General features: G+C 41.2%; 1 protein-coding gene across 1 annotated transcript; it reads left to right on the forward strand.

The window, feature by feature from the left end:
- The first annotated feature begins 1,010 nt into the window (after nucleotides 1-1,010).
- LOC112570581 (alpha-mannosidase 2-like) lies at nucleotides 1,011-20,435 on the forward strand. Its single transcript, XM_025249094.1, is given in 6 exon segments — nucleotides 1,011-1,217; nucleotides 7,433-7,976; nucleotides 8,372-8,597; nucleotides 8,730-9,587; nucleotides 10,549-11,622; nucleotides 11,625-20,435. Coding segments are annotated over 5 exon segments (3,270 nt in total). The 5' UTR covers nucleotides 1,011-1,217; nucleotides 7,433-7,650; the 3' UTR covers nucleotides 12,411-20,435.
- Nucleotides 20,436-22,333: the final 1,898 nt, after the last annotated feature.

Raw genomic sequence — 22,333 nt, forward strand, 5'->3', positions numbered from 1 at the left:
AGATGTTTTTAAGGGAAATATTGCTGCTCACAAGACATTTAGCCGCAGGTCGACTCCGCAATTCACATTAGAGAAAGAACTCTTCGAGAGGCAAAGACAGGGAGAGAAGGGGGAACTGCGAGTCACATGTCGACAAACGTTTATCTCCCTTTTTACTCTAATCGGGGTACTTCTCCTCCGCTCCACCACCCCACCAAACACGAAAAAAAAAAAAATATATAAAACCATTCCGGAGACGAACCATCGCCTGAGCACACATTATCTCAGAACGTCGGCCTCTCCTCTCTTCTGTTCCCTCACAGAAGCTCAAACCTGAACATGTCAGTGACTGACCATCACATTCACACCTGAACAGTGTCAGTGACCCGGGTACCCTGTATCCACCCCCTGACGATCCCCAGTCCTCCAACAGGTATTCACATCCTTGACAATCAGCCGTTACGTGACTTTTTCTCTTCTTTTTCGTCTTCTGTTTCTCTTTCTTCTCTTCGCTGACATCTTGCAAGTGCTGGTGGCAGCAGTGTGAACCAACTGACAGGTGCTTGGACAGCAAGAAGACCATGTTCACCGATGGTGAAAGTGATTGTGAAAATTCCGGCATTTGTACACCGACTCGACCTGTGTATGGTGCACCCCAGTTGTGTGAAATTTCAAGCAAATTTCACATGACGGCTATTATTTGTGAGTATGAGCTAGATGTCACAAGAACTGTGCCTGTTGACAAACAAGGAATATGTGGGTCGTCAGGTACACTTACAAGACAAGCTACTTTTATTGTCTGACAGGTATATAAACGTTTTTCTGTTTTCCGTTCAATCTTGTTTATGTGTTCACCTTTATCATTTACAACCAGAAACTATTCAGACGAGAAAGCCATCATCACTAGGTTGTTTTCCGACTCTGCGGTGTAGAAAGACATCATCACGACTGTGTAGGTCGCACACCTGTTGTCAAACAGCTGAGCCACCAGGGCTCCCGGCGTGTCGCGCGTGTCACACGGTCAAGGTCACCGAGTAGCATCGAGCAGGTGACTGAAGGTCAACTGCGGGTTCAAGCTGAGTTTGAAACTACCGAAGTTCGACGACACAAGAAATGAGTGTGAAAGTGTAGGTTAATTGAGAAGAAAGTGATATTTCTTGGAAACATTGTTATTTTGTCAATGTCACACCTGTCAACCACACCTGAACGATTCAGGCGCAGAGAGAGAGAGAGCTCAGGTAAGCAATGTCTCCTGAAATGTGGGTCACTTTCATTTCGTGCAGCTAAAGTTTAAAAGTGACAGGTTATATTACACACAAAGTTGCTGGACTTGCCTAAACACAACATTGCGACTACTTGTGGTCCAGCACATGTTCACAGGTGAGTGGCGTGACGAGACTCACCTGCTGACAGCGTGACTGTCACACTTCACACGTGGACTGAACCAGGAAACTGTCAGTGAGTGCCACTGCGCCTTTGTCAATGGCGAAGGCAGCGTGTGAAGCTCGCGTGTTTGTGTGTGAGAGATGGGATGTGGCTGCTGAACAAGAAAACTGATAACAAACAATGAAACGTGCGATGAAGATTATTTTTAACTGTTTTGACTCATCAAATGAAAGGCCTTTGCTTGTAACTAGCGATAGAAAGTCTGTCAAGTTCTTATTAGGTTTAGAACCAAGTATGATTTTGTTTATTTTGTGTATTTGATTTTGTTTATTTTGTGTATTTATGTTAGAATGTTTAAGCAATATAGTAAACATTAACATAAAGACAGAACATACAAACTCATTCCATCAGCTGCAGCCTGTCACTTGTTCTAAACATTACTGCTGTTTGTAACTTCTGTTCGTGCCCATAACCTGCTGCCATCCTTTGATCATGAAACTATTAGGATGGTTTCTTATGACACCAGTGCCTCCCCTGGCTCCCGCCGCATTTAAGGTATTTGTCATGTGACCAGCAGCTCCACAATGCCAGAGAAATAAACCTGGAATTATCTCCGCAATAGCCAGCATTATCATCAGTGAGGTGTTGATCAATAAAATTAACAGCACACAAGTGGATTCTCAATGTTATTAACAGACTGGGATTGCGATGTAAAACCAGCCCAGGACTAAAATACAATCCACATTGCCGTCTAGAGACAGGGGCAAAGGTTCAGGAGTGTTTATATCAAAAGGATGCTTGGATACCAGACCAATCAACTAGGATGTGAATGGTTCATTACTTACCCACTTTACCACTTTACCATTTGAAAGTTCTCATTCACTGAGTACTGAGACTTGACATTCTAGTTGTGTGGCGCAAACGTTTGGAATTACTGAAAGGTATCTGAATGACATGGAATGACCTGCAAGCATGAGAGCTGCATGTCAGTACCCGCATCATGGTCACTTCTCCACCTCTGCACAGTAACAGAAACGCTGGTAAAATCATTATGGATTTATTCCAAAGACAAGTGACAGGCTATCCAGGGTCTAAGGCACTGTTTCCACCTACTGAGTGGGGCCTTGTCATGGAGGAACCTGAGTTTAATTTTTGTACAAAGGCTAAAACTCTCATCTTCACATTGTGAAAAAATCTTTAGGTCATTACTAAAGGGAGAAAATGTAATTTAGAGTTGAAATAATTCTTTCTATGAAGAAGAAAATATATTTCTTTAGTACAGCTAAATATTTTCTAGTTTCTGTATAGCTATACATCTGTGAGTGTATTGTATGTAGTTGGAGAAGATACATAGATTGTGTTACTGATGAGGAGAAATTCTAATTGGACCCTAATTATACCTCATGATGCTCCCAACTTCTTGGCTCTTGCAAGGACACTGGATGTGGGATTCAGGCCAGTAAGTGAAAGATGTGTTAAATACAAAGATCCTTTTCTGGCAGAGATAGCAGCCAGTTGGAAATGCAAGAAGCCTGTGTACATTAACACCTATAAACAGTTAGCATCTAAGATGTGTGAGTTCTGTGAATGTCTTGTTGCTGGCCAAATAAAGGGAGGCACAGATGCTGAAGACATCAGATAAGATTTAATTCTTCAAAACAGCTGTCAGGAGTGTTCTGGGCGTGGATGTTTAGAACTCAAAATTAAGCATCACTGATACATTCATGGGCAATCACAGACAAGACTTCAGACTCAGGAAATGACTGCAGACAGGAAGGAGAAAGACAAGACAGTGAGACATCTTTATGTTCCATAGTCGGGCCTCCAGTTCTCCGTCTAAAAGAATATCTTCATTAGTCGATTGATTGGAGTCACCTACCCACGCAGTGCTGCGTACTGTTCCTCCATCCCTACCAAAATATCAAAAGGAGAATAATGTTAAACTCTGGACAGCTGTTAATATGTCTAGGTATTTAGGCTAAGCAAGTGTTTCTACCATCAACATCAACAAAATGTTGACACAGAGACTGGTGTACAGGCAGCAGGCAGCCACGAGATGCTGAGTTGAAGACCACAGGATGCGCTCGTTTCTTTTAAAGCCGCACTTGCAGTTTAGCCGCCGAGCAATGGGCAGTGGCTGCCAGCAGTAAAAGCCGTCCGTGGGGCGGTGCAGGGAGGGGCAAATATCTGTCATGGCGGCCGCGACGGTTGGCGATAAGGCAGTGACGTCAACTGTTCAAACGCGGAGGGTTCACATCCCACCCATACGCCGTTAATTGCTTGGCTAATGCTGCAGTTAGTTTGAGGCGTGCACGACACACCTAACACACCCAACACATCTGATGATGTGTGTCCAGCCGGTTTCCCCCCAGGTGGCGCTACGTGTTGGTCCTACGGTGATAACACGATATTGGCCCGGAGACTGGGCCTTCAGCATCTCATCGAGTCCACAGCCGGTCACACAGGCAAAGTAGAGTTAAAAGCCATTGATGTACAGAAGGTTAACAGGATGCACAGAGACTAGGGCTGCTGGTGATGTACAGAAGCTACCCGACACCTCAAGATGTACAAAACGGACAACTCTTCTCCTGTAATAACAATATAAATGATAGAATACATTTGCCTGTGTGAAGGGGAGCTGTGCACGAAGACTACCCCCCTACAACAAATAAACACAAGCGACAGCGAACGGGTGGCCCCACAGCAGACAGGAAGAAAGTAGAGGACGAAGACGAATAAGGGAAGGGTGAGCAGAGAGTTCGCCGGATTGTGAAAAGTATTTCTTGAAGTAATCTTTGAAGTAATACAAGGGGAGATAACGACGCCCTGCCTCTGGCTGCTTCCATCCCTCGCTGACTGCAGGCTGATGGGGGGGGGGGCAGGGTACAGTGTCTGGGTGTGATTACAGCCCCCACACCCACTGCAGGCGGGGATCAGTCGAGCAGTATGGACAGGGACGCTGGTCTAGAATTGTTTTCTGTGAATACAGTAGCTGGGTGCCGGCACCGCCTGCGGCTCACCCTCAGATAAGATGTTCGGGGCTTGGCGGAGGCCATGTGGTTGTTGCAGACGGAACGGGTCTTAGAACCACCGACCGCTGTCCAAGACCTGACCTTCGCCCCCGTACCTTCGTCTGGGTCCATTGGAGAGGTGGAGTTGTAAAGTTCGCTTGCAGTCAGCATGCGGCTCGTACCCCACAGAGGTGTCGGTCTCCTCCCGGGTATCTGGTCACTGACCAAGTCATTGGAACCTTGACAGCGAGTCATTGAGTCAGTGACCCACGTGTGTAGTCGCTGTGTTGTGCTGGTCACCCGAGCAGTGAGTGCAGCTTACTCTTTGATAAACATCAGCCAGTCAGGGTGCAGTAATCAGACCACGTGACACACCGTTTTCGATAGTTCTGCCAGGATGTGATCGGTGGCCGCAAGAATGACTCTCTCGCTCCTGTCGGCACATGGATTAACTACGTGTTGGCAGAGTGGACATATTTCGTTGTCGTCGCTAACATCCTCCTGCCATCGCCTGTCGTCAGCTGTCATTGACCCTGACCCTCTACGTGCCCGTCAGGTAAGTGACCTGCTGTAGATGCCACCCCATCCTCAGTCCTGTACTCGGCACCTCGCACCCTGTCTCCCCCCAGCACGGGGGTCAGCGTGCAGGGGTCACCACACCCACTGATGCCCACTGACCCCGTCACGGCTGGACCTGATGGTGAGATTTGTGAGGAGATCGGCCACTGGAGACGATGACACAAGATGTAGAGGTGTTGGTGATGATGGTCACGAGATGACGGACTGCGCCTGCGCGTGTGGAATGAGAGAATGTCAGCCGCGTCTTCGTCGATCCCTGATGTCGCGTGGCTTTGGTCTTCTGCAAGAAGCATTCACTACCCTGTGGGCGAGGACGGGGACCGGAACTTTCAGAGAGAAGGAAAGCTTTCTCATGGTGTGTAGCCAAGCGATGGTACAATGAGCTCAAGTCTTCTCAGCATCTCTCTGTAAGGGGGGAAGCTGGGAGGGTGGGGCGGCTTCTCACCGTCTCTTGGCAGTGACATGTCGGTCAGGTCTTGGACGGCAGAGGGGCGGAGTTTCGTCTGCCAGAGGGTCAGAGGTCACAGATAGCGAGGTTAGACGCCGAACATCGCTTTCCTCTCTCTTATCTGGTTATCTGCAGCGTGCCCAAGGCTGGCGGCACTTACCTTGCGATAAACAGGACTTGAAGAGCGGTACCAGGGCCCTCCCCCACCCCAGCTGCTGTCGCCGTTAGTGGTGGTGGTGGGGTGTTGGGGGAGGGAGGGTGACGCTGCTTTCATCAACACATCTCAGTTATCTCCCGTGCCTGGGCTCATTTATAGTTAGCACCACCAATGACATGTAGGGAGCGCAAGTCACTAGCAGTGACTACTAACTTCTGATAGTTTTCTTGCCTCATTTCTCACACACACTCAAACATCCACAAGTTTTCGTGTTGTTGCAAATTTTCACAAAACTAAAGAATCTCAGTGGAATGCAATACTTATCATTTGAAGGAAAATGCTTGATTTGGTGTGTTAGGCAGCTCAACACAAGCACTGTAGGAATCCAGTAATCCATTCATTGTAACTAGTTATCATTTTTGTTCATTTATCTTTTGGCCTTCCCGTTCAGAACAGAATAGCATGATTAACAAAATGAGCCAGTTGATAATTTCATGTTTTGCTTCGTTTCTGCTGCTGGAAATTGCTTTGAAGGAATATACTTTAGGGCAGCTGCCTTTCAGTAATGAAGTTAAACTGTTGAGGACCTTGAGGCCGACTGCTCACATAACTGTCAATGTTGATTTGTCAGGGGACACTAGCAGCATCAAGCAGTCACGCTGCACGACTGCCTCATGAATGCCAGTCCATTTATTTCTTCACCATAAAGGACAAATGTCTGGTCAGCTGCCAGCATTACCAGTTCAGGGGATTGAGCCACTCCCAACAATAGAAAAAAAAAAGTACAAAAACCAGAGGAGAATCCCATGAGACTTACACATGATCCTACCTGCAGTTGTAGGTTGTGTGGCAGTAAGTGAACGCAGCATTGCAATATTGTATTGAGAAATACTTCACAAGAGTAATTAGATTTCTATCGGTAAAACAGGTCTGACCTCTTTGATATCATCCATCAAATGAGTAAACATTACCTGCATAATGCCCTTCTGTTTATGTGAAGTCAGCGCAATATTTTGGAGTATTTTCCAGCTTTATAAGTGTTTGTATTTTGTGTCCAGTTTTTTTTATAATCTTTCTAATCAAACTTGCTTGAATCTGCTGCGGAGGCTTTGCTGGTGTTTTGTGTTTGGATCACGGACCTGCATATATTAATTCTTATGCTGTATCTTTGCAGGAATAAAGAAAATCTCAATTTAGAGAGGATTTTCAAAAAATATTATTTTGTTTTGTTATTGTTTCTTTGTGCACTTTTAACTGGAATGAATTTGAAAGACTATTTTGTAATTAATTAACATGACTGACAAGACAAATATTTTGTGATGTGTAGCTGTCTTGCTGTGGTGGTTGTTAACAGTGTGACCAACATGTTGTAACTGCTGTTTTTGCTTCAACCTGTCTTTCACCTGTTGTCTGGCCTTTGGTTTGTTGTTCAGCATGGAATGAATGTGAGAGGAAAGGAGGAATAAAATGGCACTGGATTAGTAGTTAGACTGAGATAAATGTCTCTAAGAAATATGAATGTAGGCAGACCTGCAAAATGCAAAACTTCAAGATTTTTTGCTACAATAAAGCTTTTATCTCAGACTTGGTATACAAAACAAAGCACTTCAGAAGAGGCTATGATTTGTTGTTGTTTACCTGTAAAGCTTGAAGCCACATAAACAAAGCTTGACCACTGGGGAGATGTTAACTCAATAACACTTCTGTTGAAAGAAGTCTGGGCTTTAAAACACATTTCTAACATTGCCATGGCATTCATGGAGCTTGAGAAATGTGTGTTGTTGGCTCAGGCATAATGTTTATCAACAAGAGATGTGTATAGATAAGGTGTTTGTTTCTTTTTATTGACAGAAGATTTTGACTTGTTCACAGGGCCAGGACAAATGTTGAATTCAGCTTTCTGGGAGCATGAGGCTTACAGGAGGCAGCCTCATGCCTGATGTCACAGTCCTTGCCCATGTCATCTCTCACAGTGTCATTTGGCCCCACCCTGTAGCCTTCAGCACCTCCCCAGCTTGTGTTGTCTCCCTCATCGTTGAACACTACTCATGCGCCAATCTGTGCTGCACAAGTTTATCCTTTGCACCAGGATGAAGTTCTGGTACCGGTTTCTGATTCTGGGCTCTGCCATCTTCATGATTGGTACCTTGTACTACTACATGCTTTTAGATAGCAGTCTTGAAGCTAGCCATGACCGTCGCAGAGCTCTGGAATCACATCTTAGTTCATCTTATCTCAAGAATTTGTTTAAGAGCTTCTCCATGGAGCTGGACCCAGAAGTTTGTAGCATGAAGCCACATCATCAGGCCCACAGGCATGGAAACATCTCCACCCTGGATGTGTTCCAAGAGACCAGTTTCAATTTGCAAACAGATGGAATGTACGAGCTGGCTTCACCACCACCAGACTACCCAAAGTAGGTAGCACCCTATACTCACCTCACAGACTACCCAAAGTAGGTAGCGCCCTATACTCACTTGTTTCAGACTTCTTGAAATAAGTAGAACTTTATATGTATATTCAAACGTGCAAACTACACAAAGAATCTAGAGTGTGCAGATCAGCAGGCTACCTAAAGAAGATGCCAAATACACAGATACCAGATTATGTGATGCAGCCTCTAAGGCAGTCAGTCGTGCATGCGTATCACACTGAGACATGGCCTATTAATAGCACATTAAAGTAACACCTGTCTTATTCATTAACATGATCTTACACACTTTTGTGTGATTTGATGCATGTTTTTATGTAATGCATGTGACTGATTATAGCCATGATTGCTCTCCATTCAAGCTGTAATCTGTTTGTTAGGAAGGAGGAGTTAGATGACCTTGAGGATCTGCAAGTCATCATCATGCCTCATTCTCATGTTGACCCTGGCTGGCTCAAGACGACCAATGAGTACTACACTGATAAAACCAAACACATCCTCACCAACATGGTCAACAAACTGACGGAGCATCCAGACATGAGCTTTGTGTGGGCTGAGACCATTTACTTTGCCATGTGGTGGAATGAACTGGAAGATGCTGTTAAGGTGATGAAATAATTTTTGTTTAATTTTTTTAATATTTTTATAAGTAATTTGTTTGTTTGGTTTTTTTTTGTTTTTTGTGAAGTAGCTTCTTTTGCATATTTATTAACAACAGCTTATTTCTTTTGTGTGAAGGTTCACGTCAGGCGACTGGTACGCAGAGGACAGCTGGAGATTGCACTGGGTGGTTGGGTCATGCCAGATGAAGCATCCACACATTATGTGTCTGTGATTGATCAGCTTATCGAGGGGCATCAGTGGCTTTGGGAGAACCTCCGCATCAAGCCACTTAACAGCTGGTCCATCGATCCCTTTGGATACTCTGGTACAGCACCATACTTATGGAAACTGGCTGGCATGGAGAATATGGTGATTCAGCGAGTGCACCAGTCTGTCAAGGCTTCACTCATCTCTCAGAAAAGCCTGGAGTTCTGGTGGCGTCAGTTCTGGGACAAAAGTGGAGACACTTCCATCCTTTGTCACATTATGCCCTACATGCTTTACAGTATCAAGTTCTCCTGTGGCCCCAATCGCTTCATTTGTCTCTTGTTTGACTTTCGATCCATACCTGGAGACATCTCTGACAGTCGTGCCCATGCCATCACAGAGGAAAATGTGGAAAAGTTTGCGGAGTATATGTACCAACAGTTTCGACAAAAGTCACGTATTTACAAGTACAACACCATCTTGGTTCCAGTAGGGGATGACTTCCGGTTTGACCATGAGCTAGAGTGGGAACAGCAGTATGGAAACTATAGCAGGCTAATGAAGTACATGAATGGCCGCAAGGACTGGAAAGTGAACATTCGCTTTGGCACACTTAAGGATTATTTTAAACTCACTCGACAGGAGCAGCTAGAGAAGAAGTATTCTGGGAAAGACACTGACTTTCCTGTTCTGTCTGGCGACTTCTTTCCGTACTCTGACCGCAACCTGGAGTACTGGACTGGCTACTATTCTACTCGGCCCTTTGACAAACGTTTCCAGAGAGAGGTAGGAATACAGGCTGCAGACATCATATATGTCTTGTGGCAATACCTGCATTCATTTCAGTTAAGTCCAGCTAAGTCAATCAAAAAAAGGGGGTTAACATTATTTTTAGGGTACTTTTTAAAAACTAAAACAGCTGATGACAGAAATGGTCTAACTGTATGTGTGTGTATTTTATTTGTCTATACTTGAATGCTTACTGATTCCTCCATTGTTGCACATGGTTGAAGATTTGTAGGGGAACTAACTCCAGATCTGAGCAGCTGATCAATACACGAATACTGTGGCATGCTGTTTTAAAAAGCACTATATGCACACACATGCATTTTACAAAAAGTTGCAATAGATCACAAACAGTCGGTCACAAGAATCTTATTTTTATAAAGATGTGACTTCTGGAAAAGGTTGTAAAGAAGTTCAGTCAACAGATGAGTGCTGGTAAATGACAACAATAAACAAGCAGTCTTTTTCAAAATGTTCTTAATTTATTTTATTTAATTTAGAGCAGATGCCTGGCCAGTGTAGTTTATTTTAAAAGGTGCTTAATTTCTTTTCAACACACAAAATGTATACTAGAGTATAAACTGTTGATCCTAATTCATGTTTGGGAGGTAGTCATAATAGAAATAACTCATTATAGCAAAATATGTTGATAAAATATTTTGTGTCATGTCTAGTAAGAGGCTACAATATGAAAAAATATTAATGAGGTTTTACTGTACTTTCATACCCATAAATTTATGTGTGTGTATGTGGGGTATATGTGTAAGTATCATACTGTGTTGAGGAACATAGAGCCAGGCAAAGCAGAAGAATAGTGATTGATGCATATGTGCGTGCACTGTCTCTCTCATACACACAAGAACAACAAATTCCTTGTGAGCATTATTACTTAGCGAATATACAACTAGAATAATCATGTCATTCGTTTCCTTGTTTATATCTTTATTTATAATGTCCTCAGGTGCAGGGGATGATACAAGCAGCTGACATGGCTCTTACATTCACACTCGCTCTCTACAAACGCTGGGAATTGGAAATGCAAGAGAAATTTTTCCACTTTTCATCTCTCATGCAGACAGCACACCGTGCGCAAGCTCAGTTTCTGCACCATGATGCCATCACAGGCACATCCAAAGACTTTGTGGTGGTCGACTTTGAGGAGCAGTTACTGAATGCCTACAACTCCTCACAGTCTGTTATGAAGATGGCACTTCAAGCTTTGATCACAAAGGGGAAGGTAGAAAAACCATACGTCTTTCACCCAGAAACGGTGCGTCAACGATATAATGAACCACCTACAAAGATGGTTATTCCTGTAAGTAAGGGGGGCTCACATCTGTTTGTATTTAATCCACTGCCACAGTACCGACAACAACCTGTGCACATCTTGGTCAACAAAGAAAAATTTATCATCAAAGACCAGATGAGAGAAATTGTTCCTTGTCAAATTAACCCTGTCTGGGATGATGAAGACAGCACCACAGTTCGTGCTGATGTGTTTGAGGTCATTTTTATAGCAGATTTGCCTCCCTTGGCCACTGTACCCTTCATGGTGTTTGAAGAGGACGTTCTGCCCAAAACATCAAATCCAGCAAAAATCTGGGTGTTCAATGAGGAGACGCTGGTGGTTCCCTCTGGGACTCTTTTTTTCCGGAACAAACCACAAAAAGATGTTACACAAGCCATTGTGATTGAGAACAACCAGCTGCAACTGCGCGTTGCCCCAGATACTGGTATGCTGCTCGACCTGCTGGATAAAAGCACAGGCAACATAACCAAGCTAAACATGGAACTTGGTGTCTACACTTCTCAGGGCAGTGGGGCCTATCTGTTTTTTCCCAGCTCCGGTGCCTCACCAATGATAAGCAACATTCCATTAATTCGGGTGGTAGAAGGCCCACTAGTGACTCAACTGACTGTAGTTTACGAGCCATATATTCATCAGACATTCACTCTCTACTCCCACCCAACTCTTTTGGCCTCTGCTGTGCACATTCGTAATGACCTTAGCATCCAGACCCTCAAAAATCGGAGATTATTATGAGACTTAAAACAGACCTTCGTTTGAAACATCCTGAATATTTTTCTGATCAAAATGGCTTTCAGTTCATGCGCAGAAGGACTAATTCCAACAATCGAATTGAAGCCAACTACTACCCCATGACAACAGGGGCTTTTCTTGATGATGGTGTTCACAGGGTGACTTTGATGGCAGGCCAACCCCATGGTGTGGCAGGACTGGAACCTGGGTGGCTGGAAGTAATGTTGGATAGACAGTTGTTAAATGATGACAACCGGGGACTTGGACAGGGCGTTGAAGACAACAAAAAGGTGACAAGTGAGTTCATTCTTCTAGTCGAGACACGAACACAGAGGTCTTCCTTGTCCCAAGCCCACTATGCATTTCTGTCACTTAATAGTGTTTCACTTAGTGATAGATTGCAGCAGCCTCCACAGGTTTTCTACAGCCTCATTGAGGCAGACATTTTCTTTGCAAGTGTGATTCCAACCAAAGTAGCCTTGCCATGTGATGTGTCTTTGCTAAGCATGCGAAGTCTGGCTACTGGAAATCTACTGTATAATGGAACAAGTTTCATCCTGCATCGCAGAGCTTATGACTGTGATTTTCCTGGCCATGACCTCCAGTGCTCCGTCTCAGGCCAGCCAGTCACATTTGACGCCTTCTTCTCAGAACTGGGCTTGAGTCAGCAAGGCATCAGGGAGACCAGCCTTACCCATTTACATCATAAACGATCTTTGAGTCCGAAAGAGCCCCTGACCTTGTCACCAATGCAGATTGCTGCATTCCATCTCTGGTTCTGATTGTCTCATCTTTCCTTAATTGTGTGTCTGAGACATTTCAACTGGTTTGTCTCTCATTTGTGTGAGGTATGACCAGCAGGATTGTCACTTTTGTGTGACTATGATATTTTCCTGTATTTTTCTTAGCATCATGAAGAATTTGAGACAGTTGAGACACTATAAAACTCCTTAAATATGCACAGCTTTTGTGTTTGGTTGCCTGATTATTCCATCAGGAAGCACCACTTAAAAAATATAATAAATATATGTTCCTGTGCTGAAAAAACTTAACTTTTGTTTCATCAATAGCCAATAGGGATGTTTGGATAACAACAGATCAGTTTTGCTAGGCTGTCCTGTTTTTGATATTTTTATTTTACATCCCTCAGAAAAAAGCCATGTATTTATTTCAGCTAAGAGGTGAGGAGATTTTAATACATGATGTAGCCCAAAACTGCATCCCAAAGATTTACATGATAAGTCAAACTGATCAAGTGGAGAGAGAACCTTTTGAAAGGAGTTATTTGTACTTAAGGGTACATATGTACAGCCACTTAAAGGCACACTCCATTCAACTAGGAAGTTGGGCTGAGATGATAGATGACCATGTGCTGAATCATTTGCACTCACAGTTTTGGGTTTCTAAAGAGCTGTTCATTTACAGTCATATCCAAACAGCTCCGGTCCACTTGATGAATGCTGCCTTTTTCTGTTGTCAGCTGACATCTTTTCAACACAAATGTTCGCTGTCAGTCTCCTAAGTGTGTTTGTAAGAATGCTGGCATTTTAGATTTGGAGATTGTGCCATAGCCTTTCAAACAGAACATGGTGAGGAAAAAAAATTGAGCAAACTGGATAATTTTGGCATTGCAAACAGTAACAGAGTTTCTGTCTAGAAAAGCTGCAACACAGAGTTCTATCACGACACCAGTAACAGTTTCAAGCATGACAAACAGTAATTTTTGCAGATCCTAGTTTTAGAAATGACAGTAATTGGTTATTTTAAAAATTAGAAGCAGAAAAAGTTTAGAAACTTATTTAAGCCCAACTTGCTTGTTCACTTGCCTTTCTCCCTAAAGACCATGCCTCATGCAATATCACGCTCTAAACACTCCATTTGTAGAAATATTTAACCATTGAGAATCAAAAATTGAAAAAAAAAAGAACGTTTTTCAAGAAATTGTCAGTTGCAGCTTACCTGTACAGAAGCTGTCATGACAGAAGTATAGGGGTGTGCCACTTCTTATCAAACTTTACCCTTTTGCATGGTTGACCAAAGAACAGGAAATGTCAGATGTCACAAGTGCTAATAAAAGCTGCTGGATAGCATAACCTTATTTCCCAACTAATGCATATTTTGTGCATTACTTAGACGACTAGTTGTAGCATACTGCCCTAAACTCAGTCACTTGCCGTCAGTATTTTGCACCAGAGTGTTTGAAAAGTTCGAAGATTTATGAATTTTACTTGAAACTTTCCTACCCAGGTAGCAGGTACATGATTAACCTTTTGGATGGGGTGTGCTTTTTGTTTGCTTCCTGGGTGGTCCAGTGGCGCAAAAGTTAGTGTTTGTCACCAACACAGTGAAGATTGCTGTCCTGGGTTCAGCTCTGGTCTCGGGCACGCTGTTCTTTCTCTGCACGTGGCATCTGTTTACAGGGCTAACAGGGATATTAGTCGCTGGCTCGGGGTAAACACCAATCCCTCACCCTGTTTGCTTCCTGACCTATTTCATCTCCCCACCTACTACTAATCAGTCAACACTTTAAACAAGTGAGTGGGAACAGGTGTGTGGAGGTAGCCTATCTCATCCTGTTACCATAGGATGTCTGAGAGTCTAGTGCAGCCCAAACCTTTAGCATCTGTTCTCATTGTGTGTGAGTTGGAGGGAGCAGGGTTGGGGTTGCATCTATTTTATGACAATGCAGATACACACCATTTCTCAAATACGACACCTTATGACAGTGAAAGGGAAAATTTCAAGGGACGATAGTTCTGACTTTTAGAAGACAAGTAATGAAGGGATAGCTCAAGCATCCACATGGAGCCAGCAAGCATACTTGATCACAGGTGCATCACATATTTTTTGTTACATTGATGCCATGTCAATTATTGACCTGAATAATCTTCCCCTGATCCAAGTGGTAGATCAAACATTGACAATAAGATCACAGAAGAGATGCAAATCCATGCTGAGTGCTGGTTTGCAGAGATGTAGGAGAATCATATGCCTCTGCTGCATCATTGTGTGTAGCCACCTTGAGCCTGCCAATGGTAAATATTATTATACATAGCAAATTACACGTAAAGACAATGTAAAAGATGATTGTTTCATGACTTGTGATATGCTTTTCCAAAAAAAGTCTGAAACACATTCTTCCAGCATTTATTTAGATATAACCTCTTGCAGCATTTAATAAGATATAACTTCTCTTGTAGCATTGACTGACTCACAAAAGACTTAACCATTCACTCAGTCGTTCAATTTTTTTTCATCATCCGCTAATTTAGATGCTTTGGTTTCTAAAAGTTTCTAAAATAAAAAAATAAAATTATCATTATTTATTTTGTTTCTAATATATTTTTATAAATCTAACTTTGTGATTTTTAAGGCTAAAGAATTTGTATTTTGTTACCAAACCTACTAGTGATTAAATTCTGGAGGACGAAGATTGATGGAATGTTATACACGTCACAAACAACAGTCATTGTGGGCAGCAGCATCATAATGTAGCTCAACTTTACTGCACTCAAAAGGGATTTTCCAACATGCATTGATTACATATGCAGAATGCATAATTTGCAACCAGATATTTCATATACATGTCACATAAGATGCTCTCCTTACATGTATTTATATTTTGAGAGTAAATATACTTTGCCATTATATATTCATAGCTATAAAAATGTTAACCATTTGGAATAGTCTTAGTATTCCTTTATCTAATGATGCACTGTTATTAACAACACATTTTTTTTATTTCCGAAGTCCTTCTTTGATATAGCTTAGTCTCTTGTAACAACGATAGGATATAATAATAAAGAGCATTTATATAGCACCTTTCCAAAACTTTTTATCTCAGAGTGCTTTACATAAATCATGTATAGACTAGATCATGAAGAACCATGCACCCATATTAGCATATAACAGACATGCTTGTGCCTACTATAGACGCTTCATACACAAAGTAAATGCAGACACACATCATGCATGATCAGGGTCAGGACAGGGCCACAGTGAAGTCGTTCTGAAAAGATGTGTTGGATAGTTGTAATTCACCAATTATTGGTTTAACAGCCAGAAAAGTTGTACTTTAGGGGATAACATTTCTTTTTTGATTTAAATTTGTGCATCTATGAAAGTAACATTTTACCAAGAATTCTAGCTGTTCTTTAAATGTTATTTCCAGGAGCACTACTCTGAACACAGTCCACTACTAACCTGTTCTCTCTCTCTACCCTTCTTTTTATATCTCATTTTTAGTGTAATTAATCTTGATTAGTTCTGTTGACATTTATGTTGACTATTTTGTTAGCTTATTTTTTGTTTTTCTTACCTCATGCTCATCATTTGCCATTTTCTGTTCCTTCATGGATCATAAATTTAGTTTTTTATCAAACACTGAGCACACGTTCCTATATGAGTACCATCTGTTCTATGTAAATTACACACAATCATTTCTAACACCAGGGTGACGAGTGGGAAATTTAAGTAGTCTTCAGAAATTAGGGATAAACTTTGCTAGACTTTGCTAGACAAAGAATCAAAGGAAAATTAAGTTGGGTGTCAGAGATGACTGAATTTACATTTTTCAGCTATTCCACTGTAATTCTTTCATTTAGCCTTTAACAAGCTTTAACATCACCTGTTTGATTTGAAATATACTATATTATTGATCTCGAAGAAACTGCTTAAAACTGTTCCAGATGTTCAGCATTGTTGGTGGCTTCGGTGTCTGTGCCTGAAGCTGCTTGAGACGTTTATCCAAATAATACTATTTTATTATGATTTTGCATGTGTGTATTATTTTCTTGCAAGAAAATACTTATTTGAATGAAAATATTTTTTAGCAGTTTGTTGAAAAGGGCTGTTTTTAGCAGCGAAATATGAATTCCGCTGTTTACAGTGTAAATCTACATCAAGCAGTCATGTGGCATTGGTTGCCATTTTTTATTTGTATTTTGGATGTTGAAAATGAATTTTTAGAAGCAGGATATAATTTGGATTTAAGAAAATCGTTTTTAATTTCTGTGTATTTCCCAACCTATATCAATTTCATCAAAATTAGTGAGGTCATGCATGAAATACATGGACTATTTATTGATGTATACCTCTGAACCTCAGCCTGAAACTGTTGCAGAGTTAGTCCATTCCAGTTTTATCTTGCATTTGACCAGTTGTCTGCTTCTGGCAACTGTAAATATGTTGTAGCTCACTGTCCTTTGTGATTATTGCAGTTACACATATGAAGGCAAAACATCACTAAGATCATTAAGATTATGTTATCATCAGTTAGGTAAATTCCAATGTGCTGCTTGGTGTATGTGTTCATGCAACATCATCATAGTTTTTTATTTAATCTTTTTCTTTTCCAATCCTTATCCTTATAGATCATATATTCTTCGAACAAAGAAGAATATATATTGTACAGTGTATGTTAACAGGCTCAGTATGTCAACTTAGATTGGACAGTTCATGAACAAATAGCACATTCACAGGCTTTAAGAGGATGTAGATCAGTTTAGTAGATCAATTCATCCTTATTTTGTCTGTCCACATTTCTCTTTCATGTGCGGTTTGCATATTTCAGGTCTTGCCAGAAAGAACATGTGTATTTATTGGTTCCTGCCCACAGTGGGTGCTCAAATGGCTATTACATTTCTCATTACTTCTGTGGGTCAGATGAAGACCAAAATTTCACTGTACTTTGCCCACAGGCAGGCTGAACCAGAGTTTAAGCAGGCATCGTATTGCAAGCAGTGATCCCCATGTCTGACCTTCATCATTTCAGCAGATGTTGCATAGCTTGGCTTGCACGGGAACCACTCAAGAAGCTCAAGTTGTATATTTCCTGATCTCTCCGACAAGAGGCTGACACAAAGGCCCACGACTAACAGAGATGGCAGATACACAGTACGCTGGCATTGTGTAAAGTGTACATATTGTATATAAGGCTCATAAGATGCAGATGGCAGTACAAAGAATTCAGTGATATTGTGTGAAGGTAATGGGGGAAGAAAGAGCAAATGAATGTGAATGTATGCAGATACGGAACTTCACTGCAGCTCCGCTGTACAGAACACAAATACTGAAACCAGGATGGTGTACATAAACAGAAGCCTGTAGGGTGGGGGGGCCTGGGTGTGCACCTATGTGTGTGTGTGTGTGGCTTACCTTGCAGGTTATGTATAGATAGTTGTGCCAACAGTTATGGTTCAAATATCCCTCTTGGACAAAGTGTATATTTGTACACATCAGGAAAACACAGATTGTGTTTGCTTCTTAGTGATCGAGTTGACATCTGCTTTGGTCCAGTATAGCATAGAGGGTTGTACTGCTAGACACCGCTTGCTATCCTGACTGTACTGTGCATGTGGGGTAGGGGCGAGAGAAAATATTTTGCAGAATAAAAGCCAGACTATTTAGTGGGCCATAAGAATATCTTAAGCCCAAACTATATACACACTTTGCATATAATTATATTGTTTGGAGTTTGAAACTATGTGGATTTGTGAACAGTCTTTGCCAGTTTAATTTTTTTTTTACCAGAATTACTCCACAATACACCATGTAAATAAGTGATAAGAAAGGATACATCTTACATTTTTATGTGGAGTATTTAGAAATTGTCTTCATTTTGCTATCAACCCTGTTTCAGTCTAAAACATTGTTTATATATTTTGTTTTTTCATAAATTTAATATTTACATTTTGAGTCTCTCATTTTAAGAAAAATTTTTTTGGTTTCGTTTGTAATTGAATAATGGCTGTTAACCATGACAGAAAAGCTGTCATTTGCTTTGACATGTTGGCAATGTTACCTGACACATGACTGTCCCATCACACACGGTGTTCATTATAGTGTTGACTATGATGCTGAGCTGTTGTCACCTGCAAGTGTTCACACATTGGCTGATATTTTGTATGGCATATATTGAGAATCTCCTACAAGGCTTGCCATGTTTAATGGTATGTGCAAGTGCAGAAGTAATGTATCCAGCCTTTCTCAACTGTAGCTATTTTGTTAAGTTTGACTGCTGTCCCCTGTCATTCCAGATAACTCTTTCATGTGCAGTATTATTTTCCAAGTTCAGCCCAGAGGCAGCATGTAGTTGAAATGTAGTCACGGTTGGTCAAACGATGCTTGATGTATACATACAGTCTTAGAGACTTCCTTCTAGTCTTGAGGAATGTTTTATGCATGTGCACATATGCTTACAGAGTCCACATCTTGTAGTAGTGTTACCCGAGTGGGGTAATCAAAAGCCACTTGCATACTGAGTCTTTGTCTATAGCTGCTTTCTCAGTAGAAAGAGATGAATTTAATACCAATGAAGCTGTCACGAATGAACAAATATCAGATATGAAAAGACAAGTAGTGTCTCAAAGGAAGGCAGCAAAGAGACACACAAGAGATGACAGTGTCAGAACCTAAAATACCCGAGTTTTTATAGAAGACTGGGCGGCTTTGTGTAGGAATGCATGTTAGTTACTGCAGACAGGAGAGAATCGAGGTCCTATGATGGAGGTTTGTCAGATGCAGGTGAGTAAAAGTGAGAAAGGGATAAGTTTTTCTGAAGACACACCAGAGGTCCAGATGGAGGTGGTTTTTACATTGTAGATAGCTGAATGTTTTGTTCCTGCCGGTGCATGCTGCTCTACTTGTTTACCTGTATCAGTCATGTAATCTGTCAGTAATACAAGATCATAGCTATGTATGATAATACAGGAAAAAATGTTGGCCACACAGCCAAGAATATTGTTCTACGTTTTTACAACACAAGGCAAAAAGCAACCTGATGGAAAACAGAAATCTCCACAGATGTTGTCAGTTTCTGTTTGAAATAATATGTGACGATGATAAACTTGAAGACCAAAGTGTGACGTGATTACAAATTATTTGTAATGCACAATATATGTTGTTCAGTATCATACCATTAGCAGTTCTTGTGTATGCTTGCACGTATGTTCTTGTCACCAATGTAAAGCAAGGCATTTGAATAACTGGAAAGTTCATATCTATATAGACAAATTTTTGTAATTCCTTTGGCCATCAGCTTTTTTGGATTTCGGGATAGAATTTAATGAAAGAATTATAGTATCCAAAATTGCCAGATTCCATGTTTTCCCTCAGTGTATGAAAACCCTTTTATCTGCTCACATAAAATGTACACAGAGGTTATAAGGCTGGAAATGTGAAATCTCTCCCTCATGCAGTTCTTTGCTATTATCTGGTGTGGTGGCTGGATCGCTCCATGTCTTTAGTCACAAGTACAAAGCAAAGAAACATGGGTAGTGACAAGATGGTAGACGGGAGTCACTTCTGTTCACAGGGATATTGTACAAGTTGTTTTGTTGTGGAGCCACGTGTCCTCTTTTGCATTGCTTTCATTGGTTCAGTTGCTTACCCTTGCTTGTCAAGGGCAGGACGATTTCTATGACAAGTTCTGATAAAATTTATCTAATTTTGGGGAATGTAATTTCACGAATTTTCATGATTGCCAGGTAATGTGTTTTTGTTTGGGCTTTTATTTTCGGGTGCTCTTTTGTTGCCTGCATGTCACTTAAGCGACTTGATCCTGGTGCCATATTTCCACTAGTGTGTCTTCTACATATGTGCTTCCATATCAACTTTCCTTTTCACTAACCTACAATTTTTTTCTCAAATCATCATTTTCAAGGAATTTAAACGTTAACAAAAAGACATTATCCCTTAAAATTGTTAATTTTTGGTGCTTAGAATGTTCTACAGAATTTTGTATGTCTTTGAGTTTTCTGCACGTTATTTGGTTACTATGAAATAAAGAGATTTGTGATAAGAATTAATTATAGAAGCTTTTATATGTTCAATCCCACGGAGGTAAGGATGTGTGGAAGATTGGAAATTAAAGCACAAAGTTACCCATCATTATGGATTGTTCACATAAAAATTAAATCCTTTGACCATTTTTGCAACGAGTACAATTTTCTATGAAAGCAATGCAGAAATAATTTCTGTTATGAAAGGCTGAGGCCTCCAGTGGATGAAGGACTGGCATCCGATTGAGTGAGAAGTCATGATTTTGTCTCCTCTTCCTCAAAAGAGAGGGTCAAGACTAAGCTTGCCAACCCCTGCCTCAGGTGGAAAAATTTTTTGGTGTCGTTAGACACCTGACTCATGAAGACAATGGACTGAAGCTAAAGAGAAGAAAGGAATAAAATAAAATCTGGCCATCATGAAAAAGCTTTCTGGCATTTACTGAAGAAAATGCATGGATCCTGCATGCATACACAGGAGCAGTCTGTCCAGTTTCGGAATATGAATCCAGTGCTTGGGAAGACACCAAAAAGCTAGCTCAAGTCCTTAATCTGGGTATGAGGGCAATTCTGGATGCCATAAGTGTTCCCATTGCAGCAAAAGAGGCAAGCACAGGTAGCACCATCTGGGAGCAGAAGACCGTAAGCATCCTCTCTTAGCCTCAAACATAACAATGCAGAAATTCTAGTAGCTGATCATTACTGAGAATCTGAGGTGGCCTTGAGCAGGTAAGGGTCACTAACCCTGGTGTTGATGCTGTTTTGAAGGCTTTGACTACAGATGAGGATGCCACATCCTTTCCTAAAGCTGGACACACATCTATACTGACATTGCAGTCCCTGATGAGCCACCAAAAGTATTGGTATGAAAGCCTTAGGCCTATAACCATGTAAAAAAAAGCGAGCAGACCTTACCTAACCACAACACCCGCAGTCCTGTCTGCTCTCCCAACATCACCACAAACCCCTAGACACAACCCACAAACACAACACTTGGTGCCAAACTCTTGGGATCAGCTGCTGTCAGACACAGGACATAAGTTCGATGCCAGCATAGGAAGTAGGAAACAATCAGAAGTTTTCCCACTGTTGACTATTGAAGTTTTAAAAACTCATGACAGAATTTGGTCAACTCCATAGGGCTTACAATTCTTTGTAAATCAATGTAGACTGTTGACAATGTGGCATTAATGTCAGCAAAATAAGGTTCCAGAGTGATAAATGTATTGAAATATTAGCAGTAAACCATCATAAATGAATCAGGTTGTATATTAATTACAAAGAAGTGGAAGTATACCAGGGCAGGGAAATTGTCCAAAACATTTTGCATTCTAAAGGGAGGAAATTTATGTTCCCAAAGATTTTCCTAGAACAATTACTTTTTTTGGGGGGAAGTCACTCCAAATCTTCAGGTGAAAAAACGTTTGCATCACCAACGATGAAGAAGTTTTTTTGTTAGCACAAAATGATGGGAACCACTTCATGCAACATGACAAAAAATAATGGTAGAATGACTTACATTTATGGATTAGCCCAACTTCCATGTATGAATTTTACAATTCTAGACAATAAAAACTAAAATCTGGGATACACATTTTACTGTAAGCAGACCAAGACCATTCCGGACATTAGTTTGTCAACACACAATCTGCATGACAGTCACAATAAAAAAAACGACCTGCCACAGAGCTTCCTGTCCAATAGACTTCACTTTCAAAAGTTGAAATTATGTCCTTATTACAATTCCCATATAGCCATCACTGTATCACAATTTCAAACATAAAATGATGAAATGGCAACATTAAAGTACAGTTAAAACCATATTCACAAAATTGGTGATGGTACTGATTCTAAAGCAACGGTGTTCAACCTTAGGCAAAAGGAAGAGCAATGATTAACCTCAGATGTTCATCAGGCATGAGCATATA

The sequence above is a fragment of the Pomacea canaliculata genome, linkage group LG8 (genome assembly GCF_003073045.1).
Source record: "Pomacea canaliculata isolate SZHN2017 linkage group LG8, ASM307304v1, whole genome shotgun sequence".
Classification (NCBI taxonomy): Eukaryota; Metazoa; Mollusca; class Gastropoda; order Architaenioglossa; family Ampullariidae; genus Pomacea; species Pomacea canaliculata.